The 16,656-nt window shown below is 37.9% G+C and overlaps 1 protein-coding gene across 3 annotated transcripts; it reads right to left on the minus strand.

Moving 5' to 3' along the window:
* Window positions 1–40: 40 nt before the first annotated feature.
* On the minus strand, window positions 41–13,618 carry LOC131880175 (uncharacterized). 3 transcript variants are annotated; one of them, XM_059226715.1, is made up of 4 exons: window positions 12,585–13,618; window positions 10,512–10,715; window positions 6,748–6,951; window positions 41–643 (listed from the first exon to the last, which is right to left on the minus strand). In XM_059226715.1, the coding sequence occupies exons 1-4, from the start codon at window positions 13,111–13,113 to the stop codon at window positions 309–311; spliced, it is 1,272 nt and encodes a 423-aa protein (XP_059082698.1). In that variant the 5' UTR covers window positions 13,114–13,618; the 3' UTR covers window positions 41–308. The 3 variants fall into 3 exon arrangements, with proteins under 3 accessions (XP_059082698.1, XP_059082699.1, XP_059082700.1); XM_059226716.1 differs by lacking the exon at window positions 41–643 and adding an exon at window positions 785–1,381 and having other exon boundaries at window positions 12,585–13,615; XM_059226717.1 differs by lacking the exons at window positions 41–643; window positions 6,748–6,951 and adding an exon at window positions 8,203–8,624 and having other exon boundaries at window positions 12,585–13,530.
* Between the last annotated feature and the right edge of the window lie 3,038 nt (window positions 13,619–16,656).

The following is a 16,656-nucleotide window of genomic DNA, read 5'->3' on the forward strand; positions in this document are numbered from 1 at the left end:
ATGGAACATCTACCTGTTTTTATTCGAAAGGAGAGGTTGCGTGATCACTGTATTTATACTCAATATTTTGCAGGTTTAGTTGTACTCTAGGTTGTAGGTAGTTGCAACTAGTAGTAGTGCAAACAAAGATAGAGACAGGGTTACCAACGAGATTGATATCACTTTAGAAACCTTTACGATTAATTGTAAGAAAAAAATACGATGTTTTCAAGAGTAAAACATTTATACGAGCATTTACAATTTGCAGGTTTGGTCCGTAGATCACAAATGCATGATTGAAATATTCGGCAAAAATACTGCTTGCTCAATCAACGCACTTTTAAACAATAGGTCCAATCTTGGTGATTGGCTGGTCTGCAAAAGCTTGGACATTGCACATTCAAAATACGCCCATCTGACCCCACAAAATTGTTTGTCTCGTTTTCGATGCGTTTGCTTGTCCAAGGTCTATTGTTTGGGTTTGGATATGTTTGGCATAAATAACTGTCATAAACCAATACATCATTTTGTTCATAAAGCCAAGCATATATGTTTGACAAGTTTTGATCGAAGCTTTTTGTCCAAGGATAGTCCTTTGATTTCACGAACATCCTTGGCGACTTGTTGAAATAATCCGCAGTGATATGGTCACCGAACATACCTCCTATAACTCAAAGAGAGTCTCATTATTATCATTGGCATTGACTCNCGGCAACATTTTTGGAGACTCTCATGACGAATTATAAGTAGAAAAGACAACATGGAACATCTACCTGTTTTTATTCGAAAGGAGAGGTTGCGTGATCACTGTATCTATACTCAATATTTTGCAGGTTTAGTTGTACTCTAGGTTGTAGGTAGTTGCAACTAGTAGTAGTGCAAACAAAGATGCAGACAGGTTTACCAACGAGATTGATATCACTTTGGAAACCTTTGCGATTAATTGTAAGAAAAAAATACGATGTTTTCAAGAGTAAAACATTTATACGAGCATTTACAATTTGCAGGTTTGGTCCGTAGATCGCAAATGCATGATTGAAATATTCGGCAAAAATACTGCTTGTTCAATTAACGCACTTTTTAACAATAGGTCCAATCTTGGTGATTGGCTGGTCTGCAAAAGCTTGGACATTGCACAATCAAAATACCCCCATCTGACCCCACAAAATTGTTTGTCTCGTTTTCGATGCGTTTGCTTGGCCAAGGTCTATGTTTGGGTTTGGATATGTTTGGCATAAATAACTGTCATGAACCAATACATCATTTTGTACATAAAGCGAAGCATATCTGTTTGACAAGTTTTGATCGAAGCCTTTTGTCCAAGGATAGTCCTTTGATTTCACGAACATCCTTGACGACTTGTTGAAATAATCCGCAGTGATATGGTCACCGAACATACCTCCTATAACTCAAAGAGAGTCTCATTATTATCATCGGCATTGACTCTTGAGAAACAGAAAGTAGCGCCCTCCAAGAACTGAACTTCGTGCGTCATCTTGAGCTTTTGACGGCAATGCTTCCAGACAAATGGCAAAGAAAAGCGCCAAATTATTGTCAAGCAGTGCAAGCAAAGAGAGTCTCATTATTATCATTGGCATTGACTCTTGAGAAACAGAAAGTAGCGCCCTCCAAGAACTGAACTTCGTGCGTCATCTTCAGCTTTTGACGGCAATGCTTCCAGACAAATGGCAAAGAAAAGCGCCAAATTATTGTCAAGCAGTGCAAGCAAAGGCCTCAGCTAACTGGACTGTCCCTTATTTTGTTGCGTCTTAGGGCACTCTTTATCTTTTTCCTTTCTTCCGTAACATTAAAGAGCACTTGCGCGAGGCTGGCTTGTCAAATGAAGAAGCAGGGCTTGTTTGGCAGTAGGCTTTTAATATAAATTCAAATGATAATTCCGTCAAAGAACAACCAATAAATGCTTTCTTGTAATGCTAAAACTTATCCATGATTTAAATTGGAAGATATTGGTGTACTCAACTTTTCAACGAAAAACCCATTTCAATGATTTTCAAGGACCAAGATAGAGCGTCCTCTTAAAAAGCCAGGTTCTAGAGGGAGCTCTTTATGCTCGCAATCTCCGCTAGGGGCATCCTTGTTTTTGTTGTGGTTTAATCTAGAGAGTCAGTAGGCTTTCGACAAGGAGACCGAGTTTCGATGTTGGTACACTTCTCTGTTGGGGCCATATAAAAAAAACAGGCTTCAAATTGTTTTGATTTCTTTCAAATTGAAACAAATAGAAAAAGAGAGTTGAGAATCTCTTGAATCTTGGCAAAAAAACTCAAGAAATAAAGTTAGAAAATTCTTCGGGCGTTTTGTTGCTTCTTGAGCATATTTTGTATAGGAAATTCTATTGGAGGGTATTTTCAAGTGCTTCATTTCGCCTGAATATCTATTTGTTTAACGGTGAAGATTCAAAGTTTTAGGAGACAAGATTCAGCGCAACTAGTAATATTTTTTTGTCGATTCGAGGATGTCAAGAACTGAATAATCTTTATCGGTTCCCGTGCTTCGTCAAATGTACACAAACATAGGTAGAAACGACAGAATGTTTTCTAAAATGTTAAATTTTATTTTATCATTTTACTCTTCTCGGAAACGTTTCAAGTCATGGAAGATTCCCATCGCTGACGTCTAGATAAGAGTTAGCGAGGAGTTTTGCACTGTATGCTTGATGGATCAATATTTCAGCCCTCATCATTTCCTATCAGATTGTATAATGAAAATGTGTTTTCCATATTATTGGTGAAAGATTTTAAATTGTATATTTTAATAATAAAATAACTTTAGGAAGGTCATATGGTTTAGATGTTTTACAGTTTCATATTTACCAATTTATCCATTTCAAATTGGCACCTCACCTCACTTCAGAATTCGTCTTCGCGTGGTCGTTGTTTACGAATCAGTAAAATGAACTTGCAAAACAGGCTGGACTTTTTTCTCCAGCCGGTGATGCCAGCTTGTGCAAAATGATGCTTAAAGAAATCAAGTTGGAATTCGAAAATGCTAGAATAATGCTACTTTTTTAAGAAAAACAAATTATTCATGGTGGTTTCACTTTCAAAATTCAATTATATTTGGCAAGCTTTGAAAGGGTATGTTCAAGTAAATTTTTGAAAAGTTATATTATAGAAAAGCCTCGCAGTAAAAATTGGGAATTGTGGTCGCCAGAATAGGTAATGAAAGGTTGGGTGTGGTTGTAGTGTCGACCTTCAGGCTTTCAAGATCGGCAATGATCCGACAATGATACGGACTGTTCTTCTCCTGGATTGACGGCTAGACTCGCTATTCAAATCTTGAGCCTTTCACCAGAAAGTAGCACTTTTCTTTTGGCCTTTTGCAACACTTTCTAAAATGTGTGATCGCACTTTCCACAAAAGCACAGTTTGGTGGAAAGGGGTTTTAAGTTGACGATGCACCATTTAATAAAGACTATAAAAGAGCCGCTATTTTATGCCTTATCAGGAGTTTATTTTCGCAATGGTTTGTGGTTCAGTGTTCACAATGAAATTATTGGTAGGATATCTGCACTCTTCGAGTAAGAGAACACGACTGCTTGATGAACGGAGAGCTGCATACATTCGATCACGCGCTGCATCGAACAGATGCGTTTGATGTCAAAAAATGAGAAGAATCACATTGTTCTTTAAATAAACATATATATATCTTAGTTTTTAGATGTATGATGAACTTGTAGTTCATATACTCCTTACAAATATAAAAAAGTAATTTTGGATATTTTTCATACAGCTGCCAACCAGTTTTTTAAATTTAAGACTAAATTTTAGTTAAAATCACCCAACCACTATATGCACGGATTGTAGTGTGGCTTTGACTTTTTCACATTCAAAATATAATAATGATATTTGTTTTGACTTTACAAAGTTGTATTGTTTCAAGATAATGAGTGGAGATCTGAAAAACACATTTTAGTTAATCTCTTGCAAATTAAAAACGTTAATAAAATGAAGTGTCTTTTTGAACAAAGGCAAGTTGTATTTTAAGAAAGCTTAGATTTTACTAACTACTGATTCTATTTGTTGCTTAACATCTAGATTAGGTAAAGAAATAGCATCATTTAGGGTTTAAAAGTTTGTGCTTGTCAACCCCTTTAGGACAATTGTACTTACTNTCTGCTGAATTAAAACAGTAGCATCATCAACGCTTTCCTAGAAACTAATCTTGAATACATTCGTTTCCATTTGCATTTATTTGAACGAGATTCTAAATCAATGAAAAATAACTTTAGGAAGGTCATATGGTTAAGATGTTTTACAGTTTCATATTTACCAATTTATTAGTTTCAAATCGGCACTTCAACTCACTTCAGAATTCGTTACTCCAGCCGGTGATGCCAGCTTGTGCAAAATTGATGCTTAAAGAAATCAAGTTGGAATTCGAAAATGCTAGAATAATGCTACTTTTTTAAGAAAAACAAATCATTCATGGTGGTTTCAGTTTCAAAATTCAATTATATTTGGCAAGCTGTGAAAGGGTATGTTCAAGTAAATTTTTGAAAAGTTATATTTAAAAAAAAAGACAAAAAACACAAAAATCTAAAGAAAAGCCTCGCAGTAAAAATTGGGAATTTTGGTCTCCAGAATAGGTAATGAAAGGTTGGGTGTGGTTGTAGTGTCGACCTTCAGGCTTTCAAGATCGGCAATGATCCGACAATGGTGCGGACGGTTCTTCTCCTGGATTGACGGCTAGCCTCGCGATTCCAATCTTGAGCCTTTCACCAGAAAGTAGCACTTTACTTGAAGCACTTTGCAACAATTTCTAAAATGTGTGATCTCATTTTCCACAAAAGCACAGTTTGGTGGAACGGGGTTTTAAGTTGACGATGCACCATTTAATGAGACTATAAAAGAGCCGCTATTTTATGATTTTCAGGAGTTTATTTTCGCAATGGTTTGTGGTTCAGGGTTCACAATGAAACTATTGGTAGGACATCAGCACTCTTCGAGTAAGAGAACACGACTGCTTGATGAACGGAGAGCTGCATACATGCAATCACGCGCTGCATCGAACAGATGCGTTTGATGTCAGAAAATGAGAAGGATCACTTTGTTCTTTAAATAAACATATATCTTAGTTTTAATGATGTATGATGAACTTGTAGTTCATATACTCCTTACAAATATAAAAAAGTGATTTTGGATATTAGTCAAACAGCTGCCAATCTTTTTTTTTTAAATTTAAGACTAAATTTTAGTTAAAATTACCCAACCACTAAATGCACGGATTGTAGTGTGGCTTTGACTTTTTCACATTCAAAATATAATAATGATATTCGTTTTGATTTTACAAAGCTGTATTGTTTCAAGATAGTGAATTGAGATCTCAAAAACACATTTTAGTTAATCTCTTGCAAATTAAAAAAGTTAATAAAATGATGTGTCTTTTTGCACTAAGGCAAGTTGCTAGTTCATATTTATGTATTTTAAGACAGCTTAGATTTTACTAACTACTGATTCTATTTGTTGCTTAACATCTAGATTNGACCAAGATAGAGCGTCCTCTTAAAAAGCCAGGTTCTAGAGGGAGCTCTTTATGCTCGCAATCTCCGCTAGGGGCATCCTTGTTTTTGTTGTGGTTAAATCTCGAGAGTCTGTAGGCTTTCGACAAAGAGACCGAGTTTCGATGTTGGTACACTTCTCTGTTGGGGCCATATTAAAAAAACAGGCCTCAAATTGTTTTGATTTTTTTCAAATTGAAACAAATAGAAAAAGAGAGTTGAGAATCTCTTGAATCTTGGCAAAAAAAACTCAAGAAATAAAGTTAGAAAATTCTTCGGGCGTTTTGTTGCTTCTTGAGCATATTTTGTATTGGAAATTCTGTTGGAGGGTATTTTCAAGTGCTTCATTTCACCTGAATATCTATTTGTTTAACGGTGAAGATTCAAAGTTTTAGTAGACAAGATTCAGCGCAACTAGTGATATTTTTTTCTCGATTCGAGGATGTCAAGAACTGAATAATCTTTATCGGTTCCCGTGCTTCGTCTAGGTGTACACAAACATACAGGTAGAAACGACAGAATGTTTTCTAAAATGCTAAATTTTATATTATCATTTTACTCTTCTCGGAATCGTTTCAAGTCATGGAAGATTCCCATCGCTGACGTCTAGATAAGATTTAGCGAGGAGTTTTGCACTGTATGCTTGATGGATCAATATATCAGACCTCATCATTTCCTATCAGATTGTATAATGAAAATGTGTTTTCCATTTTATTGGTGAAAGATTTTAAATTGAATATTGCTACTTATATTTATTATCTATATATATATTGGTATATCGCAAGGTTTTGCGATTCAAAATGAGGAGTCTTTATTCATCTTTACATTTTCTAAAGCATCTGGCCTTTCGTGATCAAGGTTACAGGCTTACAAAGTTGGGAACAATAAATTTGCATGGATGTCGTAAAGTGTAACTGCCTCCTGTTAGCTTTGGTTTACAAATGTTCCTTCAATTTGTTACCATAAGTGCATGCTGGCATCATGAGTTCACAAAATATATATTTTTAGATGTGAATTAAGGCAACGTGGCATTTTAACTAACTTCAAATCGGATTTCCTTCGCTTGAAGGCTTTTCAATTCGGCGTTATCTCAAGCAGGTTAGTTTAAAAATGAAATGCCATAAAGCGACGTTGATCAACTCCCAGTCGACCAATCTTTTTACTGTTTTGCCGATCAAGGGGTAAGTTGGTTATAGACATTCTTTTAGCTAGTTTAGGTTCAATTCTCATACAAGAAGATGTGTACTTACCCAATATATCAGCAGAGTGAGCCGGATTGTCGCGCATCACATGAAAGTGTTTCCCGGAAGATTGCCAATCCCGAACTGCCGCAACTTCACGGGCTGAAATCCGTGAATCCAAATCCCGAGAATGGAATTCAACCACATTTGGATCTGCTAGGGGCAGATATCTCCATATCATCCCAAAATGTTTGTCATGGTTAGGGTACGTCTCTGAAAGAAAAAGGGTATCGTAGTACAGAATTGCTCAATTTTTGTGTACTTACGTAGACTAGAGGTTGTCCTGTCATTTGCACGCACAGAAGTTGAAGGTTCAGTTAAAAGGTGCTCTCTCTGTTTTCAAGTGAATCTAAAATACTTGTGGAGAAGCAATTTGCATTTTAATGACGAATTTTTAGAAATCGGTAGTAAGGAATAGCAAATTATAACTATGTATTTTGGCTTTCCTAGAGGTTTGATCACCCAAATTAAACATGAAGTGGTTTGTTCTTTTGAATGGTTGAAAATAACCATGATCTTTGACGATGAGAGGTAGTAGAAAAATTGAAATACAAAGCAAGACTTCAAGGAATTGGTTCAATAAGTATCGTGGAGACTTGTGGTTGATTGGCGAGTTTTTGAAGTCAGATGGATTCATATTGCTCAGGAAAGCAAATTCTTACTCGTTGAAGAAATGGTCGTGATTTGAGGTATTAGAATGGTGGTGGACACAACTAATACTCGTCCGAGAAAATTTTAGTCAAAATTGAAATAGTCTCAAGAATAAACTTGTTGAGGTATTACATAACACAGACCATCCAGCGGAAGGGAAGGAGAAATTTTCAAGGCGGAGACACGATTAAAAAATTCATGCCTTCCGTTCTATAGACTTCTTCAGTAAAAGCTGAAAACAAATTGATTGATTTTCAATATTAATTGAGTTAATAACACAATACAATAACACAACTAGACCTGGAGCAAAAGGTAAAAACTGGAAAAAAACTACCAAAATCTTTTTAACTTGTATTGCCCTTTTTGGTCAAAAAAATTGAGCCGAATTTCAACTTTTCACTTTATAGCCAGTTTCCACTTTCTCAATTCCTTTTCGACATTTTTCTTTCTATTCATCACATTTTTAAGNTAATCCTTCGCTCCCGGACAAAGAAGCCTTCGTGGCAAATTAAAATATGAAAATGCATTCTTTTTTCGTTGTTACAAAGTTTTTTGTTGATCTGGTTTTGCTCTTTTAGCTCCAAAATACACAATTCGGCGTGCTCTTGCCATTTGTTGATCAGACCTTTTTTGATCTGTGATTTTTAAATTGCTATTTGTGAGCCAAAATGCTTTTCCCGTTTTTCTGATTTATTCTGGAAAATAGATGTACTTTATTCTATCTTTTGATTTCCTTTTTTCTTGATAAATTGGGAGCCCTCTTGATCAAAGTTAGCGTGGCCTATGCCCTCGTAAATGAACTCTCATTGAACATTTGTTAAAAACAAGTGATCGCTATATTTTGAAATGTACTCGCTTAGTTTGCAGATCACAACTAGTTCCAAGTACTTAACGCACTTTTTAACAATAGATCCAATCTTGGTGGTCGGTTGGCCTACAAGCGATTGGACATTGAACATTCAAAATACCTCCGTTTGATCCCACAAAATTGTTCGCCTCGTTTTCGATGCGTTTGGTTGGCCAAGGCCTATTGTTTGGGTGTGGATATCTTTGACATAAATAGCTATCATGAACTACAAGATCATTTTCGATATAGGGCCAAGCGCAAATCTTTAGCAAGTTTTGGTCATATCCTTTCCGCCAAGGCTGGTCTTTTGAATTTCGGTACATTTGATTCCAAATCATTGACGTCGTTTTGAAGTAATCCTCAGTGATATGAACCCCGAACATACCTCCTAAAAGTCAAAAGAAAAGCTGAGGGTACAGACAGACAATTAGTAGAAACTAGTCAAAGCATTGCTATGATGGCATTATCCCCGGTGTGTCATTCACATTATGAGCGGTAAATATGAGAAGAGAGAAAACTACTTAAAACGTCAATTTAAATGCTGAAACTCATACTTTTTGTGCCATGCACCTCTTTTCTGCTGTGCTCTTTTCTGAAGAAAGCTTCTTTGTATTGCTGAGTCGACACCTACTTCTTAAAAACTGTCCATTCTTGTTCCAAAGTCATCTGTTGCTAACTAATTAAAAAAGCATAAACTTTGATTGAGTCTTTTCAAAAGTAAGTACAATTGTCCAAAAGGGGTTGACAAGCACAAACTTTTAAACCCTATATCATGTTATTTCTTTACCTAATCTAGATGCTAACCAGCAAATATAATCAGTAATTGATAAAATCTGAGCATTCTTAAAATACATAAATATGAACTAGCAACTTGCCTTTGTAGAAAACAGACAAATCATTTCCTTGAATGTAGGGTTTATCAGGAAAGCTATCTAAAAATTTGTCACAGTCGGACTTGAAAAATGCAACCGGATCAACAAGGCCTACGTATTCCCTACGGACATTAGAGGGAAGCAAATTAAACAATAAAGGAGCCCGAGAAATAAGAGAGGTGGACTTCATTGTTCGAACTAGCCTGGATTCTCGAGGAGTTGTAGGTGCTCTCAATACGCACATTAAGCCTCTACGGTCACTAGAAATGACTCTAAATCCTGGGTTGGGACAAAGTCTATGAATGCTTTTGAAGACATACAGTATCGGACACCTTTCATACCTTCTCTGAACACTGTAAAATCCCAATTTTTTTAGTCTCTCCCAATATGAGAGCTCTCTCAATCCTGTGATGTTCCTAGTGAAACTTCTTTGGACTTGTTCGACCTTTTGCAAACCTGCTGAACTCATTGGAGCCCAAATGGGCGAAGTATATTCAAGATGCGGCTGGACAATCGACTTGTACAAAGTTAGCATCGTGATGCTGTCTCTAGACTTAAACGTGCGATATATCCAACCACACATTTGAAAAGCTTTACCCATCTTCAACTGGATATGCTCATCGAACTTTCCATTATTTTGTAGGACTACACCTAAATCTGTCATAGATGAGACCTGCTGAAATCTTTACCTCCATTTTCTACCAATGGAGTATTCAATGACCTGTAGATCATTGAGCGGAATTTCATTCCGTTCAGGGCCATATTACTCTCAGTAACCCAAGAATAGATTATTTTTAGGTCCTTTGCAAGGCTAGTGGAATCTTGGCCATCCCTACCCGAAACTAACTTTGTATCGTCAGCATAAGAAGAGAGACTGGCAGAAATACTAAGCTTTTGAAGCGGGGCAACGAATATTATAAAAAGGAGGGGCCCTAAGATGGAACCCTGGGGAACACCTGACTTCACATCATGTATGTCACTAAGGGATCGCTCAACCTTAACAATTTGCTTCCTATCATGAATGAAGCTTCTTATCCACTTGAGAACGTTGCCTTGGATCCCAATATCATGAAGTCTATTCAAGACATTGGGATTTGAATAGAATTTGCTACCGTTACTCTTGAAATAAATCAGTGTAAATAAAAAAAAATCATTCCCCCCTTCGATCATACCCTACGTAAGTAGAAGCTACCATTAGTTTTGATTCATATTGTGCTGGACGGTAAATCAGCTCACAATTTAATACTTAGTATTAGTCTACATATGGTCTATAGTATTGTGTGCATGCTAAATCACTCACGGCCATATCACTTCGATACACAAGTCCTAGTTGAATACTTTGTTGTTTAATATTGGCCCCAATTGCTCTCGTACATGAAAATTCATGAATTATTTGTGCCCACCTAGTATTCGAGACGTGTGAGCCGGATTGTCGCGCATCACATGAAAGTGTTTCCCGGTATATTGCCAATCGTGAACTGCCGCAACTTCACGGGCTGAAATCCGCGAATCCAAATCCCGGGAATGTAATTCAATCACATTTTGATCTGCCAGAGGAAGAAACCTCCACAACATCCCAAACTGTTTCTCAAGGTCAGGGTAGCCTTCTGAAAGAAAAAGGGTACGCAAAGTTGATTATTTCTTGATTAATTTTAGGACACCTTGACTAAATCTATGTGCGCTTAGATTTAAGTTTAGAAAAGAACAGTGCTTTCGCCAAGTAATTTACCTGGCACGACTTCGGACTCGAGTCCGAGTGCACTCGCGTATTTTACTCGATTTTGCTGGAAAAAAAAAATCTGAGAATTTCGCAAGACGAGTCTTTTTGCTAAAACTGACTCGAGTCCGGCAAAAACTCAAAAAATTCAAGGACACGTACGAGTCCGACTTTTGACGGACTCACCCTACAACTAGCTTAAAGGGAAAGCAAGGATTGTTTTTTGGAAATTCACAACATAAAAAAACTATTTTGCCAACATCCCAACTCATCTTTCCAACTCTTAAGCCATTTGTTCTATAGGACTTGTCAAGTGAACGCGTTCTTGAACAACTAACGTTATTCCATGAAGTAAAATCAAAGCCAAACCGCACTATGCATGCACTACATTTTGATATGGTTTTTAAGCAAGTATGGAAAACAATTCAAAAATCCATAGCCGTCCACCAAAATCCTCCGTCTTATTTCATTTTAGAGTTACTTAAAAACACATAAATTAAAACTTTCTTTAACCAAAAAAAAGCATTTTCTGACCCTTCATTATTAATCGATGGAATGGGGCTTGTCAAGTGAACGTGTTCATGAACAACTGACGTTATTCCATGGAGTAAAATCCAAGACAACATGCCCAGCCAAACTGCACTATGCATGCACTGGATTTTGATATCAATTTCATTTTACCTTCTCGTCTAAGCAAATGTCATTGTGGAATTGAGCCAATCTGATAGTGCGTTCGCCGAATTACACCAAACATGTTCATTTGTTAGGTTTTATGACACACCTCACTCAAAAAAACTCGATTATTAAAAATTCAAAGGGCGGATGGTGCGAGTTGACTGTCATGTTTGTCTTGATCCCCAAAATGCCCAAAATCAGGGTGACCACATTTTTCCTTCAATTTCATCCACTTGACAGACTTAGCTTACAGTAGTGCTGGGGCGAGTTTGGAGTCGAGCCTGAGTACACTCGAGTATTTTATGCAATTTTGGAGAAAATAGCCGGACTTGAGTCTTTTAGAAAGGACTCGAGCCAGGTCTAGTAAAAAAACATTTAAATTTTCTTGGAATTTCGCAAGACAAGCCCTTTTGCTAGAACTAACTGTGATAAAAGACACTACTAGTCCTCTGCCGGACTCGAGTCTTTTGCCGGACTGAAAGTTAAAAAGTCAGAGGACCCGTACGAGTCCGACTTTGCCGGACTCGCCCCAGCACTAGTACCTGACATTTCTGCAACACTTGTGTCTACCGTTTAATAATAAAATTGCTTTCCTGAGTCAATCTAAATAATCCTCGAGGAGAGGAGCAGTCTGTGTTTATGTTAAACATTGGTATGAAATTGGATCATTTCCAATGATACCAAAATTTAAGTTTAATATTCTAACCATAAATTGTTGTGATTGGTAGTTGCTTGGGTTAAAGGGGGACCCTCCACCGTCCCTTTTTTCCCCGCTAGGCAGTGTCAAGCTTGTATCAAATTGGTTTTCGGCCTGCGTGTGTGGTTTGGTGCCTAGAACTTTTTTTGAAAAGGGTCGACCAAGATAATCGAACCGGAGACCTTGCTCATTTTAGGAAACTACACCACTCACTGCCAGGTACCTTCTCTGAAGGTCGATATTCGGTACTGCGGTTTGAACCCACGAAACCTGGAGGAATGATTTCTCACCTAAATCGATCTGCCTCCTGGACCGCTCGTTTACATTAGCAATAAATGAGGGCATTTTTTTGCTTTTATCAAACCCGTTATTAAGGTAGATTCTCACCAATGTGACGCACGTTGCACAGGTCGAGGATGTTAGACTGACAAAAGATGTCACAGAGCTCTTTAAACCCTGATTGAGATTCATTCGCATTGTGATAGAGTCTCATTGTGTAACCAGGATAGAATTGTTCCACTCCTTCGAGATTAAGTCGGATTCCTTTGAAATACGAGCTTTGAAGGTTTCCGTAAAGTGAATAAGAGATAACTCGTTGACCTTGACCCCTTGAGTCGGCCCAGTCACTGCAAAGGCCCGGTTTACGAAAGCTTGATACACGGGCCCGTGAACATTGGCATTCGTCCTTCAAAGATGTTCGCGTTGGACTGATCATTGCTATGATTCCTGTTTCATTGGTTCTTGTCGTACCAGTCTTTGTCCATACCCGAACTCGTTGTTGAGAACGTCCATTATCTTTGGAGATGAGAGTCAGTGACAAACTTGAAATACAAAGTAAGGACACGAGCAAAACAACCCGAAGACCTCGAGGGAACTTAGGTCTAGACCAGGGGTTTCTAAGGCCATATGGATACATTTTGTCTCACAGTTTGTCAAACTAAACGATCAAAATCAAAGGCCTCGATGAGAGAATCCATGTTCCCTAGCCTCACGTGAATGTTGTCGAAGCTGGGAGACATGACAGAGATACGACACACTTGAAATACAAAGCAACGTCACGAGCTAGAGGATCCTAAAGCCTCGAGGGATCTTAGGTCTGGATCAGGGGTTTATGAGACCATATCTATCCATTTTGGCTTGGAAACTGCCACACTTATCAATCCAAATTTAATTGGTCGTTGATATATCCATAGTCCTTAGCCTCTATTGTATCTTATCGAAGCTTGGTGGCACGCCACAGATAAGGAATGTGGTGAATTATTTGTTCAAAGTGATAAGAAGTATCAAAGACTCTTCTAGGTACAGATGCTTCCGATTGTTTTGTGCTCAAACCTGAAACTGGCAAGAAATATATATCCTTTTGGAGTTCAATCAATCTGAAGTTTAACTTTTGTAGATTAGGCTCAACCACAAGTTGCTTCAATCTTTTGGTCCATTTGAGCAGGGGGCGTCTCTTCGGATCATTTGACATTGACTGTTGGGCGCACTGTCAAACTACGAGGATATCGATTTTTTTTGCAATTTATGCTTGCCGTGATTTTGCTTGGCAAAACCCTTTGAGCTTGGATGTTGCAAGTTGAACTAAATTGCTGTGTACAATAGAAGCGTAAAGGTAGACTTTTTTCAAAAAAATTCTCTTTAGCTTTTTATTAACAAATATATAAATTGGAAATCTTCACATACTAGCAAACAGTTATTAAGTGTAATTGGTGCCATCATACTTAGCTATTGCTTTGGGTCAGTGTTTGCCTTTGTTTAGTGTGAGTAGAATTGGTCTTGACTGGCTGAACGAGGCCGGTTTGACCTCATAAAATGGTGCCGCCTTGTAGTCCAGCGCTTTGGTCAAGGTCATCCCGCTGAAACAAACCGTTCGGTTTTGGGGTGGCTTAGGAATCTCATGAAAACTAGGAAAGTTTACCCGGCCGAGCAAGTTCCAGACAAACATATCTTTGTGATTCAAGTCAGGAGGCCTTAGGTGGCAGCCAACCGATTGTAGGTTGTAGTTTATGTAACCTTTCACCTTGAAACCACTGTCCCTTCTTCCTATCATGTTTGACTTACTAACTTCCCTTTGGTGTATGTAGCTATATAATACAAGTGTATTCTTAATAAAAGTGGATCGGAACTTGGAAACTTCGTGATCCCTAAAGTGTCCTGTTTTTCAAAATTCTGCTTTTGTCACATTTCTAAGCAAGACGTATAATTTTAATAAATCTCTTATTCAATTCCAATCAGTTATATCCAACTACCTTTCTATCTTAGAAGAGCACTTTGAATACCATCAAACTGACTTTTATACTCAAATGATAACTCCAGCTCACTATCACCTTTTCATATTTTAATATTCCTCCAATTTCAGATGTTGTTGTATTTTATTGTTTGTGATTTATTCAGATACCTTTTAATGGACTTATTAGCCTCATCCCTTCACTACACGACTATCTGCACAGACGGAGCCAAATTCTTAGGGTCAAAATTTATTGGAGCTCAACGTCAGAGTGACGTCAGCAGTGTGACGTGACATAGGCTTGTTGGGGTACCGTATTGGTACCCCAATTTTGAGCATCCGCTTTCCAATTTGCGAATCCTAGTTCGATCCCAGGCTTGCCAAGTTCAAGCTTCTTTGCGGTATTTAATTACACCATGAGTTGCTGCTTTAACAACTTAAATGGGTTAACATGGGTGAACCTGCGGTAATTCCCGAGGGTGAGGCAATAATTAATGTTGCCTGTGACGACAAAGCGGGAATATCCCTCAATTGGACACCCATCATCAGATGGCAGGCCAAAACACGCATTATACGTGTTTTGACCCTATAAATGGTGCTCCTGGCGATGCTAAAATTGGTCTGGACGGTATTTCATGGTATAATAGGGATGGCTTTGGGCTCAATTTGGCCAAATTCATCTATTCAACCAGATCTTTTGGTGTTATGAAGGGCTTATTTGGAATAAAGTAAATAGTATAGGAGAAAAGAAGAAAAGTGCAAACTTGATTGGAGTGGGGCCATCCTTACAAGATTGGCAATGGAAGTTGTATGTATTTGTATCTTTTTATTCTCTCTCATAATCCACCATTCATTTTTTTTCGCTTTGTACCGCGTTGTACCTCATTTCAGCCAGATAAAAAGTGAGCCAATTCAAATTTGTTTAGGTGATTTATTCTGCCATTGTAATCGGCAATATTCAAACTATGAATGGCCTCATTCCAACTTTAAATCATAACAAATAAAGAGAACCTCAAATCCGATCCAAGGACAAGTATGATAAAATTGATCGCATTGGAACTTAGGCGACTGACATGGGCTGTCACAGACAAGAAGCGTTTGGTGACCGGACAACTCGACCCAGCGGACAACTCAACCCAGCGGACAACTCGACCCAGCGGACAACTCAACCCAGGACAACTCGACCCAGCGGACAACTCAACCCAACGGACAACTCAACCCAGCGGACAACTCAACCCAGCGGACAACTCGACCCAGGGGACAACTTGACCCGACAGACTCGACAAAGTACAATAACTAAACACAACATATTGACCAAAAACATGATTATGATTCAAAGTTTAAGCTTGATGAGTCAAAATTTGATGTGCATGCTAGGATGTAAGCATCAGTAAGGCATTAAAGTGAAAAAACAAGTTTGATTAAAACAATATCAAACTTGATTTTCTCACCTTGATTAATGTTTACATAACTTGCTTTTAAAGATCAAATGATGAATTGGATAAAACCATTCAAATTTTGACATGTTAACATCACAGTTCCAATTTTGCTCCTTAAGTATGAACTATTTGTAAGCATATTGGGCCTAATATTTGTAATGGGTAGAATTGTCCACCGGATCGATTTGCCTTGGTCAAGTTGTCCATTGGGTCGAGTTGTCCGTTGGGTCGAGGTGTTCTGGGTCGAGTTGTTCGCTGTGTAGCGTTATCCTGGAACCAAATTCAGTTTTGACTTATTTCTGTCATTTCTGGGTCAAACAAACGGTTGCAATTTTTAACCGTAAAATAACTTAAACCGACCAGTTATAGGAAATTTGAAGAATTTTTATCATGGAAAAAGAACTTTAGGGGAACGACTTTCTAAATGATTTTGTTTTGCATATTTCAGACCCTAACCAAACTGCTGGACGAAAATGATTTCAAATTGTATTGGTATTCTCAAACTTGCAATTTCTCTGTTCCAGTGAGTTCCTTTATTTTGATCAGTTCTTCTCAAGAGCGGAAGTCTAATGTGTTGCCTATTGTTAGTGATGGGTTTTGATCCGGAAAATCCGCTATTTAGCTTGAAGAACCTCTGGCAGGGCTCCCATTCCGACGAAAAAGGGTAGAGCAATGAACACCCAAGATCAGGAACGAGTTTTAAAGCAGCCCTGGTTCCGAGACTTAGAACAACAGGATCGCGTTTTGCCACTCATTTAAGGAGTTTTTATTTTGATATTGTTCTCTCTTTAGC

The sequence above is a fragment of the Tigriopus californicus genome, chromosome 5, assembly GCF_007210705.1.
Source record: "Tigriopus californicus strain San Diego chromosome 5, Tcal_SD_v2.1, whole genome shotgun sequence".
NCBI lineage: Eukaryota > Metazoa > Arthropoda > Copepoda > Harpacticoida > Harpacticidae > Tigriopus > Tigriopus californicus.